Raw genomic sequence first — 26,503 nt, 5'->3', positions numbered from 1 at the left:
CTGTCAATGTGTAAGATTAATAAGAAACAAAATGCACACGGTGTCACTGTTCGGTCACTTTGAAACTTGGGACAGGGTTGCATTCAAGAGGAAAGGCTGTTCCAAACATATTCAAAATGATTCAAATCAGATTCAAACCAAGCTGCAAATACTGCCTCCCTCTTGCCCTCCCTTTCCCTAGGACTCCCTTCACTCTCCTTCTCCATCTGGGATGCGAGGACATGATGAAAAGTTATTTTACTTAATGGGATTTTAAGAAAGCTTTTGTTGGGAATATATGTTATCCCTGCACGTGGAAATGAGCAAATATGCTTACCAGTTTCCCAAGGAAAGGATAAAGATTTCACTCGGCTTGGGACTGGAGCCAGTTGGTGTGTGAAGATTAGCATGCTCCCTCTCTGCTCGATTTCAGGGCATCCCATCTTTTCTCGGGCAAGATGCTGCTGGTAAAACTTCAGGGCTTTGTTTTTCTTTTCTTTCTTTCTTCTTTTTCTTTCTTTCTTTTTTCTTTTTTCTTTTTTTTTTTTTTTTTGAGTTAGTATCTTCCTAGTTTTTCCTTTGCTGTCTTGGATTTTATGTAAAGGCAAGAGGTGATTTAGAATATATATACATATACGTATAATTACATATATACGTATTTAAAAGATTATTTGATTCAATGGAATTGTGCTATGGTTTTTGCAAAGGAAGATTGTGGAAGGTTCAGAAAAGGTACTGGGATTGTTTATTACAGCCATAAATCTTGCAGTAAAATGTCAAAATGTCGGTGTGTGAGATAACACTTGGTGGTCCTGGCTCCGTTTGTGTTTATGATACGAACCGCAAAGACAAGTTACAGGCCTTGGGGGATTCTGTGTAAGCCCATCTTCCTAAAGTAATAGAACCACACGAAACACAGGCACAGTTAGCTGGTTTAGCTTATCCATATACAAACAGTGCCTGTGTCTCCTTAATAGTTAAAAATAGAAATTTCGTAGAAGATTCTGAGGCTAAACAACATGAATTTTGTGTTTTAGTGTCCATAAATAATATTAAACAGACATAGTTAAGACCCTAATACTCAAGGTTGATGACTTGAGGAGAGCAAGATTTCCTTGTCACGATTTTTCTCCCCTTGAAGCTCAGAGAGCTCAGATTTGTAATACATATTATCTATATGTATATTATTTATATTACATAATATACAATCTAGGTACCTATTATTTCTTTTTCTTGCTGGCAAGACATATTGGTTTAGGTTGCTGTAACACAGGCTAGATTTTCCCCACCGGAGTCTAGAGAAGATGTCTAAAGATTATAATCAGCGTTGATTTTTGTCTGTGGCTCAGATTCCATTAAAAAAAAATCAGGGAGCCTCAAGTCAATGGGCTGCACTTTTCACACACACATACACCCAATGCGGAAAAGCTCTTTATACCACTTCAGGAGGGTTCCAGTTAGAAAGCTAATATGATCCCTTTTTTAACCTCTTCTCCTAAATTAAAGATTAGTCCCATATAATAGGCTTTATGTGGCTAAGCATTAAACGACTATCCATCAAATAGATATATTCTAGCATTTAGTAACTCATATGAGTAACCGATATAAATGAAGATAAAATTGACATTCTTTTTGAAGTGTCTCCAGGCTTAACCTATAACTTTCCTTGTCTCCGTTCCAGACTCAGTTGTGAGAAGGCTGTTTATACTGCTCTTTGAAAAATCAACTAAGGTGCACCAGCTGAAATATTCTTGCTTTGCTTGCCAATATGAAAGTTATTTTTAGAATGATGACTATGCTAGTTTGCACTGCTCTAATCTAGGCTGAAAATTGGAGGATCTAGTTGTGTCTGGTACTCACAAAAGGAAAAGTACACACTACGAATAAGGCATCAGTATTTACTTCAAAGATCAACATTAGGTGGAATTAATAAGTAATTTATTTGTTAATAATGGCATAATTAGTTTACCCATCAAATTTCAATTACCAAATGGCAGGCAACAATCCCTTTCCCTCCTTTCCGGAGCTACTGATATCGTTAATATGCTAATTTTCAGCAATTCAGAAATTATAGATTGTTCTGTAAATATAACTCTAGTCTCAGCTACAGCCTGAAAAAGCAGCATCCAAAAGAGAAAACAAAATTCTTAGCTGGAAAAGACCCCTGGGGATCAGATCTGGCAAAGGTCTTATTCTATTTTAAGCTTGCTTTTATTTGGGGATTGTTCTGAAATAGGAAGTTATTTGTTTCAAAGCTCGGTTTTATGGAAGTGATGCTTCTATCCATTCTTATCCTTGAGCCGTCGTCTGACTGCACAATCGCACTTCGTCAACTCAGGCATGTTTAGTTCTTAGGTCGACCCCTCCATCAAATAAGATGCTATTTATTGGAAAGGTGGGTTTTGTTTTGTTTTTAATAAGGTAAAAACAAAACAGACTGTCTTAAAAGGAAAAAACAAGAAATGTCTGTCCAATTACACTGGAATGGCTTCGCTGTACACCCCTGGGTAGATTTCTCAGCTACACACCCAACCTTTGCAGCTCCTGCCAGTCTTCTCAAAATAGGGACGAGTCAGCAGGGTGTAGGAAAGGAATAAGCGGGTGGGAAAATTTGTTGGTCGGCCGCGTTCGTTTTATTCCAGTGCCATGATAAAAAACAGGATGCCCCTTGGTGTCGACGCCTTTTCCCTCCCGTAGCGGGCCTCGAACCTTGGAGGACGCAGGGCCTGACTGGGCTGGAAATCAGCGCTGAGTCTGCCCTGGGGCCTAGGCTAGAAGTAGGGCATTCGAGGGGCCCAGGGGAGCTACAGCCTGACAGGCCCTGAATTCCCTGCGGTAATCCAAATTGGGGGGCTGGAGGACTAAAGCCCCTGCTCACTCCCCCTCCCTGGGCCGGACAGTGGCATCCATCACCCACCCGCGCGTTTCCTGATCCGGGTCCGCGCGCGCGGCGCGCCCATTGGTGGGGGAGTTGCACGTGGGGCGCGGGGCGGAGCGCGCGCGGGGCCGAGGCGGAAGGCGCGCGCGCGGGGGGAGGAGCGGCGCGAACTTTGGTGGTGGCGTCGGCGGGAGGGGGTGGGGTGGGCACTTGACAGCGGGGGGAGGGGAAGGGCGCAGAGGAAGGGGGGATGGGAAGCGAGGCAAGAGGGGGAGGGGCCTCAGCGAGCCCAGAAAAACGACAACGCGAGAAAAATTAGTATTTTTGCACTTCACAAATTAATGACCATGAGCTCGTTTTTGATAAACTCCAACTATATCGAGCCCAAGTTCCCTCCCTTCGAGGAGTACGCGCAGCACAGCGGCCCGGGCGGCGGAGACGGCGGCCCAGGCGGGGGCCCCGGCTACCAGCAGCCCCCGGCGCCCGCGACCCAGCACCTGCCGCAGCAGCAGCCCCAGCTCCCTCACGCGGGCGGCAGCCGTGAACCCCCTGCCTCCTACTACGCGCCGCGGGCCGCCCGTGAGCCCGCCTACCCCGCGGCCGCACTCTACCCCACTCACGGTGCCGGGGACGCCGCCTACCCCTATGGCTACCGCGGCGGCGCTAGCCCCGGGCGGCCACCACAGCCGGAGCAGCCCATGGCACACGCCAAGGGCCCGGCGCACGGCCTGCATGCGAGCCAAGTTTTGCAACCTGGGCGGCAGCCCCCGCCACCACCTCCCCCGCAACACCGCGCTGCGCCCCCTGCGCCCCCGCGGCGCTGCGAGCCAGCCCCCGCCACTCCAGGCGTCCCGACAGGGGGCAGCGCCCCCGCGTGCCCGCTGCTCTTGGCGGACAAGAGCCCGCCGGGCCTGAAGGGCAAGGAGCCCGTGGTGTACCCCTGGATGAAGAAGATCCATGTCAGCGCCGGTACGTGGCGCCGCTGGGGAGGGGCGGAAGGGTGGGCTGGGGCCAGACCAGGGTTGGAGGGTCGGGACGGGGGTCAGGAGCGAAAGGCCCGGGGAAGAGGGCCTCAGGAGGGGAGCCCCCATCTGGCCCCGGCTGCTGGGGGATATGGGTGTGTGCGCGCCAGGCTGCAGCCTGATCCAAACGTGAGAACCCTTTTGTACCCAGGGTCCCTTTATCGGGAGATTTACGAGACGCCAAACTGTTAGGGCAGTAATTATAGCCCCCATAAATTTAATTGCCCTGGCAGAGGCTTCGGGCCATGTGTCTTTGAAGCTTTTCTTCAGCCCCAATGCCCAGCACCATTCTTTATGGCTCTCGGGTGTTTCCCGTTGTCAATAGCCTGTGAAACATTTTCTTTGCCGTTTTTATGTATCTTGCGTGAACTTGATGTCAGGTTATTATATAATGATGATGTCCAATTGCTCTTCCCCACCCTATCTTCTCTCTCCTCCTCCTTTCCCGCTCTTCCACTACCTCCTCCTTGGCCTTCCTCTTCGGGGTTCTGGGCATTCAGTCAATCCCAGTTATAATGGAGGGGAGCCCAAACGCTCTCGAACCGCCTACACCCGGCAGCAGGTCTTGGAGCTGGAGAAGGAGTTCCATTTTAACCGCTACCTGACTCGGCGGCGCCGCATCGAGATCGCCCACACTCTCTGCTTGTCCGAGCGCCAGGTCAAGATCTGGTTTCAGAACCGGAGAATGAAGTGGAAGAAAGATCACAAACTGCCCAACACCAAGATGCGAACCTCCAACCCGGCCTCGACCTCTGCTGGCCCGCCAGGAAAAGCACAAACTCAGAGCCCACACCCTCATCCTCACTCTCTTCCTGGTTCCTCCACACCCATTCCCTCTTCCATATAATGTTCTAGAGACCTAGTCAGTTTCTTGTCCGTCCCTTACCTGTTTTTCTTCTCTCTGCTCCTGCCCATTTCTCCATCCCTCTCTCCCCATCTGTTTCATAACAGACACCAAAACAAAACCCAACTTGGTGAAAAGGATAACCAAAAAAGAAGACATTACTCCCAGGAAGAGTGTGTGCTGATTGCCACCCAAGAGAGGACACTTGTCCAGGTTGCTGCTTGGTGGCACAACCTGCTGGCCTGGGTTTGTATATCTGAGAAGAACTACTTGGCATCGCATATATTTAAGATGTCTAAAGTCAGCTGGACATAACATACTGACTGGAGACAATGTACTTGTATATTTGTTGCAAGAGGAAAACAGACCTTTTCCCACCCTCTTTACCTCCTCCTTCTCCATTAGGGCAGCTCATACAAACCGTGTATTGAACTGAATAAATGAGTGGACATTGTGGGCCTCACACGATTATTTAATTCTCAAAACGTGTAGGTGTGATGGTAGGTGTGCCCATTAGTTTCCCTTCCTTGCATTTATTTAAGATATTGTTAAAGAGATACTGTCTTATTCAGGGGCACAATCTCCAGGGAGAGGGGAATGCATTTAGATCCATGTGCAACTGTACAAATTGTGATATGGCTGTATAGAAAGCCATGTGCCAAGAATAAACTTTGTTTTAAAAAACATTAAAAACTAAAAGACAGATATGTGTGTTTCCTAAACTTTTCATTAAAAAATAATAATAATAAAAACTCTGGATTGAAGTGTTTGCCCTTGCATGTAAAAACCTTGTAGATGGCTTGAGCTGTGTAACATAGATTCTGACTGATCACATAATTTGTGTGTGTGCGTGTGTGTGTTTTCAACTTGAGTTGAACTCTTGTCAGGCTTGACCCGCTGTGGAAATGTTCCAAAGAGCAGGAAGGCTCTTGAGCTCTGAGAGGGCTCCTCTTCTTCCCAAACTTGGCCAGGATTTCAGGTTTCAAGTCTCTGTAAGGCATAGAAACGTGTCCTTCCCTGCAATGAAAGGTGAAACCATGCAGTGCAGCAGGGGCCCAGGAGTTTCTGCAGCTGTTCTACACACTGAACTCTGAGCACACTTGGAAAGAAGTGGTCCCTTTGGTATTTGTTGCACCTTCCCGTTTAATCTGCTGTTTCCCTGGAGATAAAAAAATAGTTTGTGCAAAGGGTTGAGATTGCTTTTCTAGGCTGGTTGTAAGAACCTCATCACCAAGTATAGCTTGGGTATTTTTTGTTCGCTTGTTTCTCTTTTATTAAAGAAGAGCTTTCAAAATAAAAGAGATTTTCCCCAGTACATCCTCCAAAACATCTTCTGAGGAAATAAAAGCATAATGATACCCCAAAATGTACCTCAAGCAAAGTAGACCTGAAAGAGTTCACTGCTGGAATAAAGCCAAATTCTGAAACGAGGGTCACTTTCCTCAAATGCTTTGGGATCTTTCTTCTCAATTCCTAGAACTAGATCCAAAAGGTTGAAAATTAAAACTCACTTCTTGATCTCTATAACTCTAGTATTTGTATACTGAGTCCAGGTTGCACTCAAGGCAGAGAGCACCCTATAGAAAGATATAGAAATGATGATGATGCATACTGATGCAAGAAGAGTAAAACTGTCATCTGTCCTTGAAAAAGTGAAGTTTTTAGGTCATGAAGTAATGTAACAGAGATGGGAGCGGGTGTTCACCTACCTGTACAACATCTAAGGACTCTTAAACCCAATTTTCCATCAGCAGGGTACAGTATTGGTGCTGGTACCCCTTTCACCCCTGCCACCTTGTGTGTGATATAAGCAGGAGTGATCTGTTCTTAACCTACAAACAAACCAGATTTGAGAGAGAAAAGTGATAGGCACCAGTCTCTGAGGGGTCAAGAAAATTCAGGGGCAAATAAATACACCATGTCAGAAAAAAAAAAAAAAACTGGCATAAAGTGCATTTTATAAGGTGTGAACGGGTGCCAGGCTGTTCTGGAAGCAGTGCAACTGCTGCTGAAACTTATTAACCCTCCCCCTACTACACGCACTTGTAAAACGAAATTAAATCACGCTGAAAATAGCAATTTTCCCAGGAATCATTAATCACCTCATACAATAAATACTTCTTTGTAATTCAACAGCAATTCTGAAAGGCATTCTCTGGGAAAAGTCTGTGAAGGAGAGAGGGATCTTCTTGCAAATAATGTGGTCTCAGGCAAAGACACAGCATCTTGGTTGTCTGCTCAAAAAAAAAAAAAAAAAAAAAAAAAAAAAAAAAAAAAAAGCCTAAACTCTTGGTGGAAATTGAGTGTCAAGCTGCAAAACCTCAAATGGCAGATTATCATCATTTAAGGTAAATACTTATATTTCCTTTGTGGGGAGGAAGGGTTTGGATAATTTAGCTCCATGTTGGATATAGAGGTAAAATGGATGTCTTTCTTTCATTTGCTTTTATATCCAGAAAAGGAAGAGAGGACTGAGATAATTTTTTTGATATTCCAGGACAAAGTGGCACTTTTGCCCAGAATGTATTGATTATTAAGGTATTGGTGAGGTTTATAAAATCAAAATCATCGGAAGTAATCCAAATGATTATGCCATTTCTTTGCACTGTTTTGTCTGCTTCAGGTTTGGCCTTAAAAGAAGCTTGTTATAACAGCTTGGAAAAATCTCACTTTGTGTTTCAAAATCCTGCATTGTCTGCCCTTTGCTAGGGCAACCATAAGAGTTCACTGAGAGGACAAATTTTCTATCTCATTAATTGTCTTTTTTAAAGGCAAACCATGCTAGCCCCTCAAACCCTTGACCTTTAAAGACAGTATTTTGTGTAAGCTCTATAATTCTCCTAACAAAATGACCCTTACACATGCTCTCCTGTTCCCTCCCTTTTCCTCCCTCCCTCCCTCCCTTCAATACACACTCATCTGCTTTAGTCACAGAGCCAAGTTGTGCATGACTTTGGAGATAAAAGTTTTGTCAACATCTGAAATCAACCTAAATAGGATAGGAGACACTTTAATGGTCACAGTTTGAATTAAGTACTTAACACTCTCCCCCTTGAAGAAAAATGGCACTTTGCAGGCTTTCTTCCCTGATTTTGCTGAAATCTACGATATACCCGGTGTTTTATTACAGCAGGAATTCAACTGTGACAGGCAGAGTACTTAATACCCAGGATGGAGCTCTTGGGAAGATTACCTAGATATATGGGAACAGGCCTACCGCAGTGTCTCTGCCTTTATATCCACCTGTCCCAAGGTGCCCCTTTCCCCCCACTTCTCACCTTTCTCCCCATAGGGTGGGTATCATCATCTCTCCTGCATCCACCTGTTCCCCTGAGCTTCCAAATCTGTTGTTCTTGTCACTGATGGCTATTTTCTAACAGTTCCAACACAGAAATAGATCAGGGACTCTTTAAAATGGAAGGAAAGAAAAATCCCAAAGAACAAATGCAGTAGAAATCTGAAGCTCCCCATTCAAATGCATAGGTTCTGGCCACCCTCAGCCAGGCTTGGTCTCTACATACCTAGGCACACTCCTATGTTGAAGAACATAGGTTCAATCTTTTCCAAGTGCTGCTCCTGGCAACCCTTCTCTATATTACACACTGGAGAAAAATTGCTTTGTACCTCAAAGAGTATGGGCTGGAAACAACAGAAGGAGGAGAAGATGTGTGGTTTATCTCCTTGGTAGCATCAGAGAGGTGGCTGGGGCTGTCAGGAAATCTAGTCTGCAGCTTCTGGCTTGGAACTCTTGGCATCCTTCTTCTGAAAGTTCCAGACTTATGAAGCAGCCCCTTTCTCTCTAGGATTGATTTTTGAAGATGAAAGAGATCCCAAATTGAAAGAGACCTGGAGACCATTTTTGATCAATCTTTTCAATTTACACAAATAAGGAAACTGAGGCAGCTGAATAATCTCCCATCCTGATGTTCCTTGTGTAAATGAGTGGGTAGGTTGAGTACAGCCTTTGCTCTCACGGAAGATGAGAGTAAGTACACAGGCATTTTCCCCTCTGCTGAGGTTATTCTTCCAGGAATGGAAGGTATACATTTAGGCTTATACTTGATGTGCAAGGCCACAGGTGTATATAGCCTGGAAGAAGGTAAGTTCTTGCCTGATGCACTATCAAAGCTGCCCTGGTATATTATGTAACCAAACTGCCCTACTCTTGGTGATCAGACAGGTGGTTGACTGCTGGATTCATGATGTGATGGATGTCAGGGTGCCAGAGAGAGCAGTGGGTTCCCCACTGTCTACAATGCAGAATAACCAATTTCGTTTTCTCCCTTGTTACTTCCTCGGCAGTCACTTGCTGGATCAGGGCAAGGGTGAATGCACTCCTGAAGCCTGGGGAGCAAAAATGCCAAACAAGGATTCTGGCTGCAGCTGATAAAGGTGTAGCGCCTGTTCCAGGGAGATATTGAAATTGTAATCTTTGAGATCACGTGACTCATTAAATAATTAATGCAGATCATCAGGAATGGATCTGAGTCGTCAGGGCCTCACTAGGAATGAATCTCTCAGAAGTGAGACTCCAACTTCCTATTTGATTTTTAAATACATAACTCTCAAATTTATCTCCAAAGGTTTTTAACTCCTTCAGGAAGGCAGGAAAGAACCCTTCAGCGTGGAGAACCAGAGCTGGCAGGCCCTTGCTGGGTCCTGGGGCTTTTCTTTTCTTCAGGGTTTCTGCTGGTCCAGGGAGCACACTGCATCTGGTGAAACGTGAGTTCGGGCTTGTGCTTTTTGCGGTCACATCCTGGCTTTGGTGATGAAGTGGGACGGATGCGCAGACAGTTGGTAATGTTCTGATTCACGCTGGGGAAGGCTGCAGAGATACCACAGGACCGGCGCGCGGCTTTGTTCAGTTTTCCCGGCATTCATAAATTACCCCCGCGCTGGGCAAGCTAGGGAGCAAGCCAACGCCAAAAACGTAGAGAGGGGCCACAGCAGTGATGGCAGCCATTGTAGAGCAAGAGACCTAGGCAACATCTTTCTGTAACTTATTAGTCTAAAAGATTTATGGGGAACAACAGCCATGAATATCAGACTTGGGGATAAGGAAATAGCAATAATAATAATAATTGCAATACTCCTAAGCCTGGAGCAGGGTGGTGGTGGTAAGTTGTGGCATAGTGTATCTCTTTCTGGGGTGAAGTTGAGTGGCAAAGTGCAAGATGGCTGAACTCCACCCTGCCCAGGGTCACACAGGAGCCCTAAGGACAAGGGCAGTCCCAATGAGGGCAACAGTGAGAGTTTGAACAAGAGAAAGGGGCCCAGCATGGTTTCTGAGTCCCAAGTACCAGACTAAAAGTAAAGGCTGTGAGTCTAGTAGTGGCAGAAGGCAGCTGCCAGTTTGCTGCTACTTTTCAGCATGCTAGTGGGCTGTGAAGCCAGGGGTCAGGAGGCTTGTCAGCTATTTGGTAGTCCCTCTCAGTGCTCTCAGCAGGATTACATGGATGTAGGAGACAGTGGAGGACGAATTTGAACCAAGCTGCAATGTGGGAAGTTATCTAGGTCTGGATTAAAGAGGAATGGGTTCAGGGTTAGAGCTGTAGAAGCAAATGCCCTACGGAGAGTCCTAGTAGAGGATAGCTCTGGGATGATTCTCTGCTCCTTCCCCAGCAACTCTCACCCCAGAAAGTTGGCTGAGGTCTCTACAACCCATGATTGCTGGTAAAAGTGTAAGAGAGTTGCAAATATTGTTACCAATGAGGTTGAAGCAGTACTACAGAGTTGAGCCAGCTTGTGGCTGTTGTGCAGGGCAGGGCAGGGCAGGGCAGGTCAGGAGTAGGCCCCCTGATCTAATACTAGAATATTAATATTGCCCAGTACCCTGGCTTTGCCCATATCCAGCAGAAGTGTTTGACTGGCTCTGAGAAGTGGGTGCTTGGGTAGTCCTGCCAGCCCACCAGAACCAAGAAGTGGCTGGTCTAGTACTTGAATGAACCTGAGGACAAAACCTCCCAAGACTGTCTCTGGTTTGTGGACTGAGCTGGGGTCTGATTTCGCGCCAACAGAAATGAACGCTATTAGTGAGGTTTCTGGAGAGTCTGTGATTGAATGCTTCCAGACAAGGCTTCCTTTTGTTAGCAAAAGAAAATAAAGCGTGCATTCACATTCCCCAAGTCGGGGTGCCTGAGGAGCTCTCCCAGAGGAACCAATGCGACCAGCAAAGCCTCTTCACCTATCTTCCTTCTCTGTCCATTTTCTTCTCCCTCCTCTCCCAAAAAAGAAAGAAAAAGGAGAGAGTGTGGATGTGGAGATGGAGTATGTATTTATTTTACAGAAATAAATCACCATCTTCGGGCCATTTGTAGACTGGAACATTTCGAGCTATGAACGCGTCGCATGGACGAGTGCCCTGGCGACTCCTCCGTGTCGGCGTCACCCCCGGGGCCACCCTGGCGCCCGCGCAGGCCGCATTTCCAACTCCGATCATCCGACTGCCTTTCTTCGCAGCGACCGTTCACCCTCTGCTGTTTATTTGTCCACAGACCGCCTGGACACCGGAAAAGGAGATTCCCTGAGCGCCTGGAGTTGGAGACAATTCCCTGGTTCAGATTTAAACATCTTTGGAGGTAAGCGTTCTGCCAAAACTCTTCCCAGAGCAGGACTTTGCACCAGGCATTTGGGAGGAGTTTGTCCTTCCCAGCTCCTGGCAACTACAGCTGGTTGAAAGAGATTCTGGTCAATATTTAACTTTGGAGGAGTTTGGGAGCTGGCTTCCCTTTAGCTGCACGCCCCGACAATGCGGGACTTCAAGCAGACAAAGAGTCTGCCCTAAAGCCAGCAGATAAGCTGAAGGAGTTGAGCGGTTACAGAAGCCAAAGATGGGGTGGAGGGAGCCAGAGGGGGTGTTTGTGTCTTCCTGTAAACCACACAAGGAACTGCAAGGTAAAAGCAAGTAGAGGCCATGGGCGCGGCGCCGGCTGCGTGGGCTGCTCCCCTTTACTTCCGAGGCAGCTACACTGGGGCTGTGAGTTCGGAAATACCAGCTCTTGGTTGAGGAAACTTGTCTCAGTGCCTTGCAGTTTCCCTGATTCTTTTGCCTATCCGTGAGAGAAGTCGCTGTATTTGAATGTGTAGGCCTTTGGAGCCAACGGATCTCCTTCAGCTTTTGATCAGGGCTGACCCACGGTTCTTCCTACAGGAAAAACTACCGCTTTCTAATCCTAACATTTTCTTTTCCTATTTGGAACAAGGAAAAACTCTTTAAAATTCTTTTCAAGTTCTGACTTAATTTGTTCTCTTAGTTTGGGATGCAGGGAGGTAATTACTGTGGTTTATTACCTTGTAAAAGATCCATAAATTATGTGCCTGTTTGGGGGAGGGGCTGCTGGAATAGCTTTCAGAAGCTTGGTATGAACAAATGAATTTGCTTTATTGTTTCAGGAATTACTTATTTTAAAAGAGTTTTTGAAATTTTGTTTTTATTCCTTAGGTCTAAGTGCTCCCTAAAATTTGCTCCCCAGATAGATATCAACTTGTTAATTAATTGCAACATGCTATTCAGTGGTGGTATGGTGCTCTAGATAAAATTATTATTTTATCAGATAGGAAGTAAACAGAATAATAGTAATAATATTTTCTCAGCAACTGTATATCTGTTCATATCAAATATAGATGGAACATTTTAGGAACTTGCAACTCGGTGTGTATACATGATTTGCATTTCTGCAAACAACAGAACAATTGCAGGTATAATAGCTGCAAGAGTTTGGGGCCATGTGTATAACATGATACACATATCCAGAGAATTTGGAGCCCATTTATACTGCAGTTGCAACCACAGGGAATATCTCATGTTAAATAATAATCTATCATCTACACACACACATACACGCACACACTCAGTGGGCTGAGACCTGATGCTGAGTGGCAAAACCAATAGAGTCAACAAAAATGTTGAGTGTAGTTTTGATAGAGTTATCAGATTGCAGTATTTGAGTATAGATATAGCTAATCTGCTAACAGCCTTGCAAATATTGACTAAGGGTCTGTATCCTTGGTTGCCTGCTCCTTCCAAGCCAACTTTCTTCCTATTTTGGCTGGTGGCCTGGATCACAGCCTGGTCAAGTTGGAGGCTAGGGGGTGAGTGGAGGGAGATTGGTAGCTGAGGTTTTAAAAGGCTTATAGCTTGGCTCCAGGAAAACAGAATTCAGAGTGGTGAAGGAAGACTCTCAGCTGTTGGGTCTTCTGTGAATTGCCCAGCTCAAAATCTCTCTTGTAGGGGTGGGGGGTGTCATTTTTTACCTCAAAAGTTAAGTTCTTTTGGCTTTCCTTTTCCCTTCTCATCCTACCAAATCACTGCATCTCAAGTGCTTCATGTTAATTTTTAAACAGCAGTTCAACTGGGATGGTAACTGCATAGAGGCTCTAGGATTGAGCTGAGATGCTTCTGGGCCCTGCTGGCATTAAGGTATTTCTCTGAAGCAGTACCAGTATCTTCTGCCGTTGATTTATGGCCTCAAAAGTTTCAGTTTGTCCAAAACTCTCCTGAGAGTTCTAAAGGGGGCCCCTTTTCATCTGTGGGTAGATGCTTCTATAGAAACTGGGGTGGGGAAGTTGTCAGCAAGTGGGCAATACTTCCAAGTTCTTTCTAGGTGGAGTGTTCAATGTGAATAAATGGAGGTTCATAAGGTGCAAGAGGCACAAGAATGAATGGACTAAGTCCTTGGGGGACAGGAGAATTCATTTTGGAAACCAACCATGATCCTGTTCCCCATCTCCCAAATCTGAGAGAGGCAAGTTTTCACTTTAGGTTCTGACTTTTCAGCTTCTGATTTAGGTCAGATGTGGGAAAGGTCACATAGAGGTCCTCTTCCAGCTATACCACAAACAGAACCTTATGGCAATACTGCCACCAGCTTTGTCCAGGGCTTGCTTCTAAGGGCTTAGGTCTTTTATCGCCTGCCTGATTTGGACACCCCCATGACCAGGCCCCCTTACTAGGGCGTTATATTCTCATCAGACTCCTGCTCCCTTTCAAGGAAGGAAGGAAAGGGAGCATTCTGCAGCTGCTACAATTGAGTCCTAAGACTTAGAGATAACCAGCTTAAGACACACTCTTAAGGAACAAAAGAATATAGCTTGAGGAGCTCACTGGCCTTAGAGCACTCAAAGTTCAGAAACTAAGACCAGAAAAGGGAAACTTATTATTAGACAGCTTGTGAAGGGTTGAAGTATTGAAATGAATGGGCAGTGTCACCAAGCAAAAGGCACAAGTTGGGGTAAAGCCTGGGGTGCAGCTTATTTATTTTAACCAGATTCTTCCAGAACAGAATTGGTTCAGTTCAGTTTCTGCTGATAGATATGGAGTTGTCTTAGGGGAGGGTAGACAGACCCTCCTGCAGAGAGGGTCACAAGTTGTCTCATAGGTTAGCACAAAGGACCCCAGTGAAGGTTGGTACTTTCCCCCCACCCCTCTTGTAGAGGCATATAGATCATTTCACCTTACATTTTTCTTCTAACAATTTTATGTAACACTCAGCTATACACTGAGTAAATGTATAAGTGCAGATTTGGCCAGGGCATTATGTCCTCCAGATTTTTCAAAACTTTGACTCACTGCTTTAAAGCCAAGCATATCTTTGCTAGTAGGCGCCCATTGAACAGAATTGGCTGGACTTGGAGAAGAAGTTTTAACATTTTGTCAGGTAATCATAGGCCTTTTTTTGTGTCTCCAGTAGATATAGTACATTTTGTGGGTGTTACAAACTCCACTGGTCATGATAGGCCACTTGTTTTCAGGCTTCTCTCTTGCCTTTCCATATTCTGGCCTGTGGGCCAGAGGAGACAGGGGACTTGGGAGTGCTGAATTCAGTTTGTCTGCGGTGGTAGGAAGGTCATAAGGAAAGTTAAGTGGACTCTCAGAATATGGATAGCATTGCTGTTCCCTCATGTTTGGAGTGTGTTTTAAGAAATATAAGTGGAGATAAGCGCCTTGTGTGGCATGTCTGTGTGTATGTAGTGGGGGTGGCCCCCAGCATCCTACTACTTAGTACACTTACTGACTACTGGTCAAGGTCCCCCTTTTCTCTTCCCCCAAAGCTAAATGTTCGGCTTGGAAACCTAGTTCCTTCAGTGATTCCCTATTTCAAATAAAAGGATTTAAGTTGACGTATGACCACGTGAGCACATAATACAGCACATTATTGTGGCATTTGGAGCGAAGACCCAGGCAGGCTTCGCCTGTGATTACGTTTTCTAGATTCTCTACAGAGAGAGAGCTTTTCCCCCACCCCCACGTACCCACCTCCTCCTTCTCCTTCTCCTTCCCCTTCTCCGGAGAGTGCTCTTCCAGCGGGTTGCAGTTTTCAGTGCTCATGGAGCGGTTCTAGGAGAGCTAGCTGATGGGACTGGAGGCTACACCGAGAGGATGGAATTTATTTTAAGGTATTTCCGTTGATTGTTCATATCTAGAGTGAGTTATAGCTGTGAGAGACAAAGGTCAGGCGAGGAGACCCTGGCTTTTGGACAGGACCCTCAGCCTTTCTCTTCCTTTGTTTCTCTTTTGGAAACGAAACCGTTTGAAAGATTCCCAGTAGTACCTCAGACTCTGAGTTTAATTCCCTGGAAAATTGAGGGTTATAAAGAAAGGAGTACTTGGGAGCTACTAGGTGGGCCCAGTAGTCTCTAGTATGGGGGTGGCTTTGTCCACTGCCAGGCTGGAGTCCCAGGAGCTCAGCCCAAGCAGAGGGAGGGTCCTGAAGTGCCGAGGTGCCGAGGTGGCGGAGCACAGAGCTGGAGGGCAAGACCTCATGGAAGGCGTGGGGGACGGGTAGAGAAGAAGGGAAATATTTCCTAGATCAGTAGTGTTTGCTGGTGGGGATGGAGGGTTAGGGCTGACCTGGGAAGCCTGAGCAGATGCAAGAGGAAAATCGATGGAGGAAATGTACAGATGCGCTGCCATTTTATTGATGATGCTTCCAGCCACTTTGTTCAGTGCTGGGTTGCAGGGCATGCTTCCCTACACGCTGGGACCTAAGGAGCCAACCCAGAGGGAGCGCCATTGTTTCCAAGAGCACCGAGGACCAAGCACTGTCTGCCTGGGAGGGATGGAAAAAGACAGCTCAGACCTAGGAGAGGCTAGGGGTGGTGGTGAGCATGCTGATTGCCTGGAGGCTGTGTTATTTTCACATTCAGAAGGGAGCTCGCACTATGTTTGAGTTTTATCGGTGTGTTCAGTGTGGGTGCTCCCTGAATACCCCCAAGCTAGGTTGAAGAGTTTAAGAACTGACCAGTGTGCCCTGAGTGGGACAAAAGTCTAGAGACAGAGTTATCAGGAAGCAGTGGCAGACATCTCTGGCTTCAGAGCCCCAGAAACAGAGCGGTTGCCAGGATGGAGGAAGATGAGAGTTAAACTGTGCATCCAAATTAGGGGAAAGCCTGAGCTAATTGGGCTTTGGGGACCCCACACTCCTGGAAAGTGTGAAAACTCCTTGAAAAGGTGGAAGAAATTCTACTTTCCTCTGTTCCTTGGAGCAGGAAAAAAGGTGCCTGTGAGGAGTTAGGAATTGGATTTGCCTCTACTTTTTTTTTTTTTTTAAATCTCATTTCCTTAAAAAAAATAAATAAAACCACACTTCCCCTACTTGAGTGGAATTTACTTCCCTAGAACAGAAGGGTTGATTCTACCCTTCCCTATGCCGGTCTCGGCCGTAACTGTTTAACTGAAGCCATTTCTAGTGCTCTAAAACACCCCTTGGAAATAAAATGTAAGCTTTAATTGCTGTTCAATTACTTGTCAGCATTTCATATGATTTATGACCCAGTTCTGGCACATTTTTGACCCAGTTAAAGACTCATAAATAATATAGTTTCGCTAGAAAGAATGAGAAAGGGAATAGAGATTTGTTAGAGGCATCTTTTTATTGTCGCTTCAATGCCAGCAAACAGAATAAATATCTAACGATGGACTCTTGAGCTGGTTCTATATAAAAGCATGCACAGTGAGAAGAAGCCAATAACTGCTTTTATAGAGCATGGGTTGGTTTATCCTCCCAGGAAAGAACTAAAACCACTCCATTATAGCTAAACTATCAGCTATTTTAAAAAGCCGGTCCCCTTCTACCTTCAAAATGCCAACCTCACTCTCACAGGCAAGTATAATTCCTCAATGACTTTTCTCCCCATTCTGAGATTTAATGCCTCTTCTTGCCCACAATTACCCCTCACCTTCTTCCCTGGTTGCACAGGTAGCCTTGGAGCCGCTGAGGCTCTCTCACAGATATGCAGGACTTGCCTTGCATGGTAGAAATGTACCACCAGGCACCTTTGTTGCTCCAAGTACTCTTCTACTGCTGAGAAAATGTTTTCTTCTAGTCCCCCTGGAAGAAAAATTAGGAACCATGGGGACTTGAGGTGAGTTCCAGGAGCCACTGGGTCCTCTCAGCAAAGAGAAGCTTGGTGAGTTTGAAGAAGCCCGGTGAATTGTTGAGGGATTTGCCTAGAAAGGGCACAGCCGGCACCGGGTAATTTCTGAAGGCAAAAATCGACAAGCGTATTTTCTTTTAAAAAACAATAACAAACCAACAAACAACTTCAGCGTTATAAATTATTTTCAATCATCTTGCCTGCGCTGGCTCCAAAGCCAATCCTTTGGATTTCAGAAGAGAAGAATGAGGCCCGCCTGCCGGGATGCCAGACCTTAGTCTTTAAGTCAGAGCCCCACTTCTGCCTGCCGGGCCTGTGACTCAGAAGCCACCTAGTCAAGGGCGGGTGGAGGCCCTGATCCGAGCTGAGTTCCCACCCCAGATCTCCCCGGGCTCCTGCCTTTCCTCAGGTCCAGTCTCCGTAGTATGCCCGGCTTGGTCTTGGTGTCCTGAAAAGGTATGGGCTCTAGGCGCCCCAGCCTTTGCTTGGGCGCCCTCAGTGCCCTCGGCCCTCTCGGCCCATCCCGTCCCCTCCGGGGGCAGGTTCTCACAGAGAGCCGGCCTTCCCTGCAGCTGGCTTAGCTGAGAGGGCGGTGAGAGTCGCATCAGCAGTTTGGAGGAGAAAGTGCGGGTTGATTATTGACCCACGCCTTCTTTCTTCAAACGCCATATCCGACTCCGCGGGTTTGAAGAGAAAATGCCGCGGAGCGGATTTTTGTGGCTGACTCTCACCTCCTACGCGGCTAGCTCCAGCTTTCAAGTTGTGCCGCTGCAATATGCCATAAGGAGCAAGTGTTTGCTGTTTTGTGCTCTGTTTACAGCTTTGGGGCGCCGAGTCATAAATCTTGCCTGGCCATAAATGACAAAAACCATTGGTATGCATGAGGCCACCCTGGCCCAGAGTGCTTTTTGATTTCTCCCTTTCCCCTGGCTTTGTTTTTGCTCTAAGGTGACACTTTGGCTCCCTGACAGTTTAAACATACTACTTATATTTTTAACACCTTCCTTTGAGAAGGACCCGGCCATTGACGCCTTGGAATTGCAAGAAAGCTCCATTTCTCTCTTTTTGCCACACTCATACATGTTGCAGAGTTTGCTTCTGAACCTATAGAGCTCAGGGAAGACTTGGGAGGAATACCATCCTTTTTAAAGTTATGACAATATTACCAGGCAAACTCGTGCCTTTTCTCAGCTCTCAGTTCAGTAAAGGAAGACCACTTTACTAACGCGGGTGTTGGGGAGAGACGTATCATGCATGTCCATTTGTGCTGGGGTCAGAGTTTTATCTGCCTTCCCTGTAGGTGAGCTTCGTGTCTGTACTATTCAGTGGGCACTGGAGAGCTGCTAGGCACCCTTGCTTGTGCTTGAGCCCAGACACTCATTTCACCCCTGGGTCAAATGTGCCTCTCCCCCAGGACACTTCCCTCCTGCCTACCAAAATGCCAAGAGTTTCTGCTTAAAAATATCACCAAAGAGACCAAAGAGACCTCTTGAGAAGGTCTCTGGAGAAAGGCCCTATCCCAGCACCCTGAAGATTGGCTTTGGGGTGCCTGGATCAGGAGTGGCAGGTGAAGTAAACTCCCAAACTCTGGGGAACTCATTTCTGGTTCTCTCTTTACCTTTACCCCCACCCCTAACTGGAAATGACTAGGGGAGAGGGTTGTGTGGTTTCTCAAACGGATTCCTATGAAATAGAGCCCAGCAAGAGAGCCCCTTTGTGAGAACCGTTCGTCCTCATTAGCATAATTTTCCTGGACTTTAGTGACGCCTAGGAGCGAGGAGAGGGAGGGGTGGGGGAGGCTGCCCTCCTCCCGCCGCCGAGCTCCCTCTCGCTCCTATCCCTCCCCTCGCCTCAGCCCCATCCCCCACGCCGGCCCGCGCTTCCCCTGCCGCCTTGGTCTTCCCTCCCGCCCGCCCCCAGCACCCCCACCGCACCCCTGACCAGACGTTGCTCCGCGTGTAATATTCATAAGAAACATACCCAAGTCGGTGCCACTAGCCCAGGCAGAGCCCGGCGCTGCGCTAGCGCTTATCTCCTGGCCGCGGCTGCTGCCCTCAGAAAGGGCAGGGGGCGGGGGTTGTGGGGGAGGGGTGGGCGGGTGGGGTGGGTGGGAGGGGGGTCCAAGCCGCCCCAGTCCGCCCTGGGCGAGCCGTGCCGGAGCAGCAAGGCGACCACGCTGTGTGCAGCGGCGGCGTCCGGGCCTTGGGGTCTCCAGCCCGCCCGCCGTCTCGGCTGATGCTGAGGGTCGGTGCCCATCCCGCGCGAGGGGACCCGGCGGGGCAGCGGAGCCTGGCTGGGGGCTGGAGCCCGAGCCTGCGCTCGCGGCGCTCTTCAGAAGTTAAGGTAAGCAGGGGCACAACCGGCCGCTCTGAGCGCTGAATGGCGGAGTTTACGTCTCGGTGATTTATAGCTGCAGACTTAAATCTCGGTTCAAGAAGAGTTCACAAGCCGGAGCTTCCTTCCCGGCAGTGACTGATACCCTTACACTTTGAGTTCAGGCCGCTTTCCCATCCCCGCCCCCACTCACCCCTCTCCCCTCATCTCGGCCTCAACTTTTCTGGGTCGGGAAGGGAGCTAGGGGGCAAGGGATGCAGGGGCTCTTTCTCGACGATCTTGTTCAAACTCGGGGTGAAAGCAGACTAAGAAAGGGACTGGAGTGGAAAGAGGGGGCAGTATCTAGAGGAAGGAGGTCGAATTTGGGCATACCTTGCAGAGAGACAATAGCTCTTGTTGCCTGCACTCGATTTAGCCTCCTTCAGCTCCTGCACCTGGGGGTTATTGTCCAGAAACAGATCTTTGCAGAGGAAACTCCCTTCACTCCCAATCCTTGCTTGGGGGGTACAAAGCAAAGTTTCCTGGCTGGCAAATCTCCAACTTCTTTACTAGGTTGGAAACTTTGGGGGCTGAGTTGTGGGAGAATTGTGTGAGGTCCAAGGTGATTGCGGACCTCAAACAATAGGAAGGACTTTGGTGGGATCTTGGTGTTGAATGCATATTTTAAGTTTATGGGGTTTGTCATATGCTCTTTGATTTTTTAAAAGGTATTTTCGTTATTTTACAAGACAATGCACAACTTGATGAAAAGGCTTAAGTAAGCCGCAGGCCCCTGATAATGGATTAGCAAGTCACTAGAAACATTGCATGTTCAAAATTAACTTAATTTTGTTTTATCTAATATCTTGCTGTTCAAGTGTCTAGAATAATTTCTTGACCTGACGTTTTTACACAAGTCTGGTATCTAAAAAATTTTATAATGCCAGTCATTAACACTGTCAAATGTAATAGGAACTGTTTTCAGCGAAAGAACAAGAAACCAAGACAGTAAATTGCTATTCAGTTTTAAATTTTACTTTATCCTTTATTTGCTTTCCACCATGGTATCTGTACCTGCTTATCTATTTCCAAAAGAGTAACAGTACTCCAGGGCTCATGATTATGCACAGTAACTCCGGATAAGTGATGCTTTAATTTTTAATTGAGGTTCTGGAAAATTAATTGTGCCTGTTTTCCAGATGTTGGTCAGATTGTTGGTTTAATAATGAAATCTAAAGGAGTCTATTATTAAAAACAAAATTATAATCATCCACTGGTAGATGCTTATTAAATTATTTTTTTTCTAGTTAACATCTGCTATCCCTGGAAAACTTGAATATTTCTGGGATTTAATATACATAGTTGGGGAATGAAGTGTATACCATTTTCTTAAAGAATTATCATTACAGTGTTAATAGAGGGACTTACATTTTGAATGTATGTGATGTATGTGAATATATGCAACTCATATGGAACTTTTCTTGTTGAGAGCTAGAGGTTAAGCATGCAAAGGTCGAAAACAAAGAGTAAATGTAGATTTCATTTCTGCAAACTAAATTAAAAAGGGTTAAGGTTTTCACTTGCTTTTCAGATTGTTGTTACTCCTCACCTTTTCTTTCCTGGTGGTGCTGGAGATCAGGGACTCTTGCAAGATAGGCAAGTGCTCTACCACTGAGCTACATTCCCAGACTTTAGTGTTATCCTTTACTTGGCGTTTCTGAAGCAGGTAAATAGACCAAGTAACAAATATCAACAACAGCAGCACACAAAGATCAGGGAACTCTGGCAGGATTTTATGGCTTGTGCTTCCATGCCTCGTCCAGAGCCAAATGACCCCCATACATCAAATTACATAGCAGTTTCTAAGACAGAACCTATTATCGTTAAGTTGGAAAGAGAGTTCAAGCCGTGGTCATGGAGATGAACGCTGGTTTTTCAGGTTCCTGGTGGGCTGTTTTTTTCTCTAATCCATCATGTTTTAACAGGTAGAATTTGATCATTGCTCTGAATAACAGCACCTCAGAAAATCCAAGGCAGGGGGATCTGGGAACTTGTAACTGGGGAAAGGAGGTGGGGGTGACTTGCTGCAAAGTGCCTGAGAAGTAGCAGAGGAAAAGAGTAAAGAACTGTTCATGATTTGAGTTGTGACTTGCTGGATAGGATGATGTTGTTGGTCCCTTCCTAACATACACACAGACCTGTGTTCCACCCAAACTTTTATCTCTGGGCTTCTTAGCCACAGGAGCTCATTTAGAGGAGGTGGGTCCTATCCCTGAACAAAGGTAGATTAACTGCCTAAAAAGCTCAGCTTCTGAAATCCAGCCTGGTCAGATAAGGCAATTGCTTACTTTGTGTGTGTGTGTGTGTGTGTGTGTGTGTGTGTGTGTGTGCGCGCGCGCGCGCGCGCAGAAACCTCTCTTGAGGACAGGAAGATCCAAGCAGGGGCTGGATGAGGAATAACCACATCTTATGGCTCTTTTTGGCAAGTGTCAGTACTAAAGTGGGGATTCCAGGAAAAAGTGGGAAGACCCCCAAGCTCCCCTTTGCCTTCTGGCTGGTTCTCCAAGATCCAGACAGGGAAGAGGCTTGGGGTCTCTGGTTGATAGTAAAGGGACAGAGATGAAGGGGCACCCACGTTTCTTTCCCCCCATCCAAAAGAAAGATTCCAGTCTTGTTCTTTCCAGCCTACCAGGCCTTTCTTGTTTTGGACCTCGGCTCCAGAGACTCAGCTTCCAGCCTCAGTCATTCTCCTTTCTCTCCCCGGAAAATCCCCCAACTCCAGACGCAAGTTAAGCAAATATTTGTAGCTGCCAGTAAATTCCAGCGGCTTTTTATAGTGCGGCTCCCTGCGCCCGGGGCCAAGTCGTGCTGCTAAATATTGCTGACCACTTTTTCTTTTATGGCTTTCATGTCACTTAGCTATTGAGAGTAAGATGGATTTGCGCGGAGCCCTCACCGCGCTGCGCTTCTCGCCCCCCCTCCCAGGTCTGCGGCAAGCGGCCATTGGCGGCGGAGCGTCACGTGACCTCGGGGGCGTGCCAATGTGCGCCCTTACGGGTGTCAAGCCCCTGTCAGAGTGTGCGATCAAGATTGTGAGACAACGCGATGCAAAAAGCGACCTACTACGACAGCTCGGCGATCTACGGTGGCTACCACTACCAGGCAGCCAACGGGTTCGCTTATAATGCCAGTCAGCAGTCATATGCGGCATCCGCCGCTCTGGGCTCTGATGGCGAGTATCACAGACCTGCTTGCTCACTCCAGTCTCCCGCCAGCGCAGGGGGCCATCCAAAGGCGCATGAACTGAGCGAAGCGTGCCTGCGCACCTTGAGCGGCCAGTCCAGCCAGCCCCCAGGCCTGGGTGACCCGGTTCTGCCCCCACCGCCACCCCAGGTTGCACCCCCTGCCCCACAGCCGCCCCAGCCCCCACCGCAGCCCCCTGCACCCACCCCTGCTGCTCCCCCGCCCCCTTCTTCTGTCTCCCCTCCTCAGAATGCCAACGGCAACCCCACCCCTGCCAGCGCAGCCAAGAGCCCCCTGCTCAACTCGCCCACCGTGGCCAAACAAATCTTCCCTTGGATGAAAGAATCGAGGCAAAACACAAAGCAGAAAACCAGCGGCTCCAGCTCAGGTAAAGGGGTGCTTTCTGGAGGAGGCTCAAGCCACTTCCAGCCACAGCCAGCAGAGTGTAGAACATTTCCAGAAATCCACTGCTCCCACTCTCCTTCCTTCCCACCTCAAAGTTTTCCAGAATCTTGGCAATTTAAGGAGGTGATAAGGCCTCTGTGTACCAGGAACCCCCAGACACAGACCTGATGGGAGTCTCTCTGGACCTCCCCAAGAGCAAGTGGAGACTAATGAAGTTGGAATCCCTCCATTTCATTTTTGGAGTTCTGATCTCTAGGCAGAATCATCCTCAGCTTCACTGTTTCTCTTTTAGCACAGCTCCTGTATTCTAATGAAACAGTGACATCCTCCTCATATTGAAATGTGGCAGAATAAAAGCAGGCCTAGTCACCCTTCAAGTCAGATTCAATGCTTTGTCTATGATTAGAACCATTTTTGCTCCAGCAGATGGAGTGGCTACCTCATCTCTGGGAAGGCTTTGCTCAGACTTAGTTACAATGAAGACAGCCAGGGATTTCCTGGGGGAGGGGATTCAGCTTGTCATCTTAATGGGAACCACATGGGCCTCCTGGAATTGGAGTCCAATGGAGGAAAGGCCCCAGACCTTGGGCTTCCTAGCATCTTGGCTACCTTTGCCCCTGCCCTCTCTAGTTGCCAGGGCTCTGCTCCAAGCCTGAGCATCTGGGGCCTCCAGAGCCAGGATTTGGGGGCCAAGGAGGACAGGAGGGCATAACACTTGTAGACAAAGCTCTAGTAGGCTGCTTAATGACATGGGGAGCTCTAATGGATAGGTCATCATGAGGGACCTGAGCCTCCCCACCAGAAATGGATAGCATCAAGGAGATCTCTTCTGGGCAGAAGCCTTTCAGTTTGGGATTTTCACTCTGCCCATCTCTGGATAGTTGGAGAATTGGCCAGTTGAATCTGCTGCCTCATCATTCAGTCAGCTAAGGAGGAAAAGAAGGTTTGGAAGTATACATTAGGTGTCCCAAAGTTACTGGATACTGGAAAAGAATGATGGTGGTGAGACCTGCCCACAGGAAATCTTGTCTGATGGGCCTAGAGGACCAGTAAATGTATCAGTGCCAGGAAGGAAATACAGACCAGGAAGGCTAAGTGGAGATTTCTGTCCACCTCCCTCTTTGAAGAAGCCTATAATTTGTTCCCTAGCTGAATGAGGGACTTAACCACCTATACTGTTTCCCCCACCAGGAGAGAGGACAGCACCTAAATCCTATTCCTCTTGGGGCCCTAACAGATGGAGGGATCTTGGGTCCTGGAAAAAGAGGCCAGGCTGGTTCAGGAGCTGGGCGGGGCCATATGCAGCCCCTGACGTGCTCTTCCTCTCTCTGTCCTGGCAGGAGAGAGCTGCGCTGGTGACAAGAGCCCGCCTGGGCAGGCTTCATCCAAACGCGCACGAACAGCCTACACGAGTGCGCAGCTGGTGGAACTGGAAAAGGAGTTCCACTTCAACCGTTACCTGTGCCGGCCGCGCCGGGTGGAGATGGCCAACCTCCTGAACCTCACAGAACGCCAGATCAAGATCTGGTTCCAGAACCGCCGCATGAAATACAAGAAGGATCAGAAGGGCAAGGGCATGCTAACGTCATCGGGGGGCCAATCTCCAAGTCGCAGCCCCGTGCCTCCTGGCGCTGGTGGCTATCTGAACTCTATGCATTCGCTGGTCAACAGTGTCCCATATGAGCCCCAGTCACCCCCACCCTTCTCCAAGCCCCCACAAGGCACCTATGGGCTGCCTCCCGCTTCCTACCCTGCACCCTTACCCAGCTGTGCCCCACCGCCACCCCCACCCCCACAGAAACGGTATGCAGCGGCAGGGGCAAGCGCAGGGGGCACTCCTGATTATGACCCGCATGCTCATGGCCTGCAAGGCAACGGCAGCTATGGGACCCCACACTTACAGGGAAGCCCCGTCTTCGTGGGGGGCAGCTATGTGGAACCCATGAGCAACTCCGGGCCGGCACTCTTTGGCCTAACTCACCTCCCCCACGCCACCTCTGCTGCCATGGACTACGGGGCTGCTGGGCCGCTGGGCAGCGGTCACCACCACGCGCCAGGGCCAGGGGAGCCACACCCCACCTACACGGACCTTACCGCCCACCATCCTTCTCAGGGAAGAATTCAGGAAGCTCCCAAGCTCACCCACCTGTGATGGTGGGCTGGGGCTGCGTGCCGGGAGAGTCCCCCGCCCCACCTTTTTCTTTCTTTCTTTCTTTCTTTTTTTTTTAATGTTTTTCCTGCCCCTCCCCTCCGCTCCCTTCCCCCGCCCCCCCCCGTTTTGTTTTCTTTGGTAATGCATTTTTATAGTTTATGTGACGTAGCAATTTTGGTTGCTGGAATGGCTGTCAGTATCAGTAGCGATATTTATCTCTTCCCGCCCCTCGCTTGGCCACTGGCCCTGCGCCCTTTACCTTCTCCACTCTTTGATCAGAAACAGGGTATATGAACAAATTTTCTAGTCGAGTTTTCAAATGTGAATTTGTTCGTACTTTATGGTTCCCGAGGGGGAGCGATTACTTTTTATTTTTTTTTATTTTTATTTTTTTAAATTGCACTTCTTGTAAAGAGCGAGAAAAAAAAAATCAAAGGCGCTTTGAAACAGGGGCTCCCTGTACAAGGATGACTAAGTGTACGTCTTTCCGTGTGTGTATGCTGGTGAACAGTCAGATTTATTTATATTTTTTTTTTGCAAGCATTGAATAGTCTAAGTTTTAAATATTATTTATCCCCATCCGTTCGTATTTATATTAAAGAAATTCTGTACCCTGATTGTTCAGAAGGTTTTCTTGGGCCTTTTGTTCAATGGTGTATTGGCGTACTTATAAAATTTTTATTTGAAAGGGAAATATAATTCCTTGATAAAACGGTAATGATGCAATAAAACCAGAGAGGATCCAGCGTTTGAAAACAGTGATTTAGGTTTGTAACATCCGGCAAAACTGAACAACCAATCTGTAAACGCGAAAAATGCTAAGATTTGTTTTGAGAGTTCTACATTCCTTGCTGCTCACATTCTGAGAACAAAACAAAAAAAAAAAATAAAGTTTTTATTCTGATTAACATCCGTGTTCAAAAGGGGTTCTTTCGCTGAAGATGGGTGTCTGCGTGGACTTCAGGCGGAGGCGAGCTGGCGGAGTAGGCCGCGACCGCCTACCCAGCTCCTCAGGCTTGGGGCCTGGCCGGCGGCTCGCCTAAAAGCTCGGCGAATAATCCGGAAGGCAGTCGGGGTTCTTGGTGGCGGCAGATCTGGAAAGGCTGTGTGGCAGACCTGCTGGGCTGCTTGGTTCCCAGCTGCCGCGGAGGCAGGCGGAGGGCGCAGGGGCTGTGGAACGACCGGTTGTCAGAAACAAAGGCAGCCGGGCCCAGGCGCGGTGGGGGGCGCACAGGTGCCCCGCGACCTCGCGTAGGGAAAACTCAGGGCAGTCGTCCCGCGTTCTTCAGCTC

General features: G+C 47.7%; 2 protein-coding genes across 7 annotated transcripts in view; both read left to right on the top strand.

Annotated features, from left to right (window-relative positions):
• Hoxa3 (homeobox A3) overlaps positions 1-26,090 on the top strand; it is a 44,501-nt gene extending 18,411 nt beyond the window's left edge. For 3 of the 6 annotated variants that reach the window (XM_076835695.2, XM_076835705.2, XM_076835715.2), the window contains 3 exons: positions 6,860-11,301; positions 22,397-23,042; positions 24,400-26,090. In XM_076835695.2, coding sequence (XP_076691810.2) covers positions 22,517-23,042; positions 24,400-25,211 — 1,338 coding nt within the window. In that variant the 5' untranslated portion in view covers positions 6,860-11,301; positions 22,397-22,516 and the 3' untranslated portion in view covers positions 25,212-26,090. Of the gene's footprint in view, positions 1-6,859; positions 11,302-11,326; positions 11,618-11,689; positions 15,119-19,254; positions 19,442-22,396; positions 23,043-24,399 lie in introns of those variants that run through there. The other 3 variants (XM_076835731.2, XM_076835738.2, XM_076835723.2) reach the window with 3 other exon arrangements.
• Positions 3,131-5,422, top strand: Hoxa4 (homeobox A4). Its single transcript, XM_076835762.2, has 2 exons — positions 3,131-3,826; positions 4,380-5,422. Exons 1-2 carry the CDS (start codon positions 3,199-3,201, stop codon positions 4,724-4,726), a joined length of 975 nt encoding a protein of 324 aa, XP_076691877.2. The 5' UTR covers positions 3,131-3,198; the 3' UTR covers positions 4,727-5,422.
• Positions 26,091-26,503: the final 413 nt, after the last annotated feature.

This window comes from Callospermophilus lateralis, chromosome 1, assembly GCF_048772815.1.
Source record: "Callospermophilus lateralis isolate mCalLat2 chromosome 1, mCalLat2.hap1, whole genome shotgun sequence".
Lineage (NCBI taxonomy): Eukaryota > Metazoa > Chordata > Mammalia > Rodentia > Sciuridae > Callospermophilus > Callospermophilus lateralis.
The sequence above is the reverse complement of the archived record's forward strand: the minus strand, read 5'-3'. Positions and strand labels throughout refer to the sequence as shown.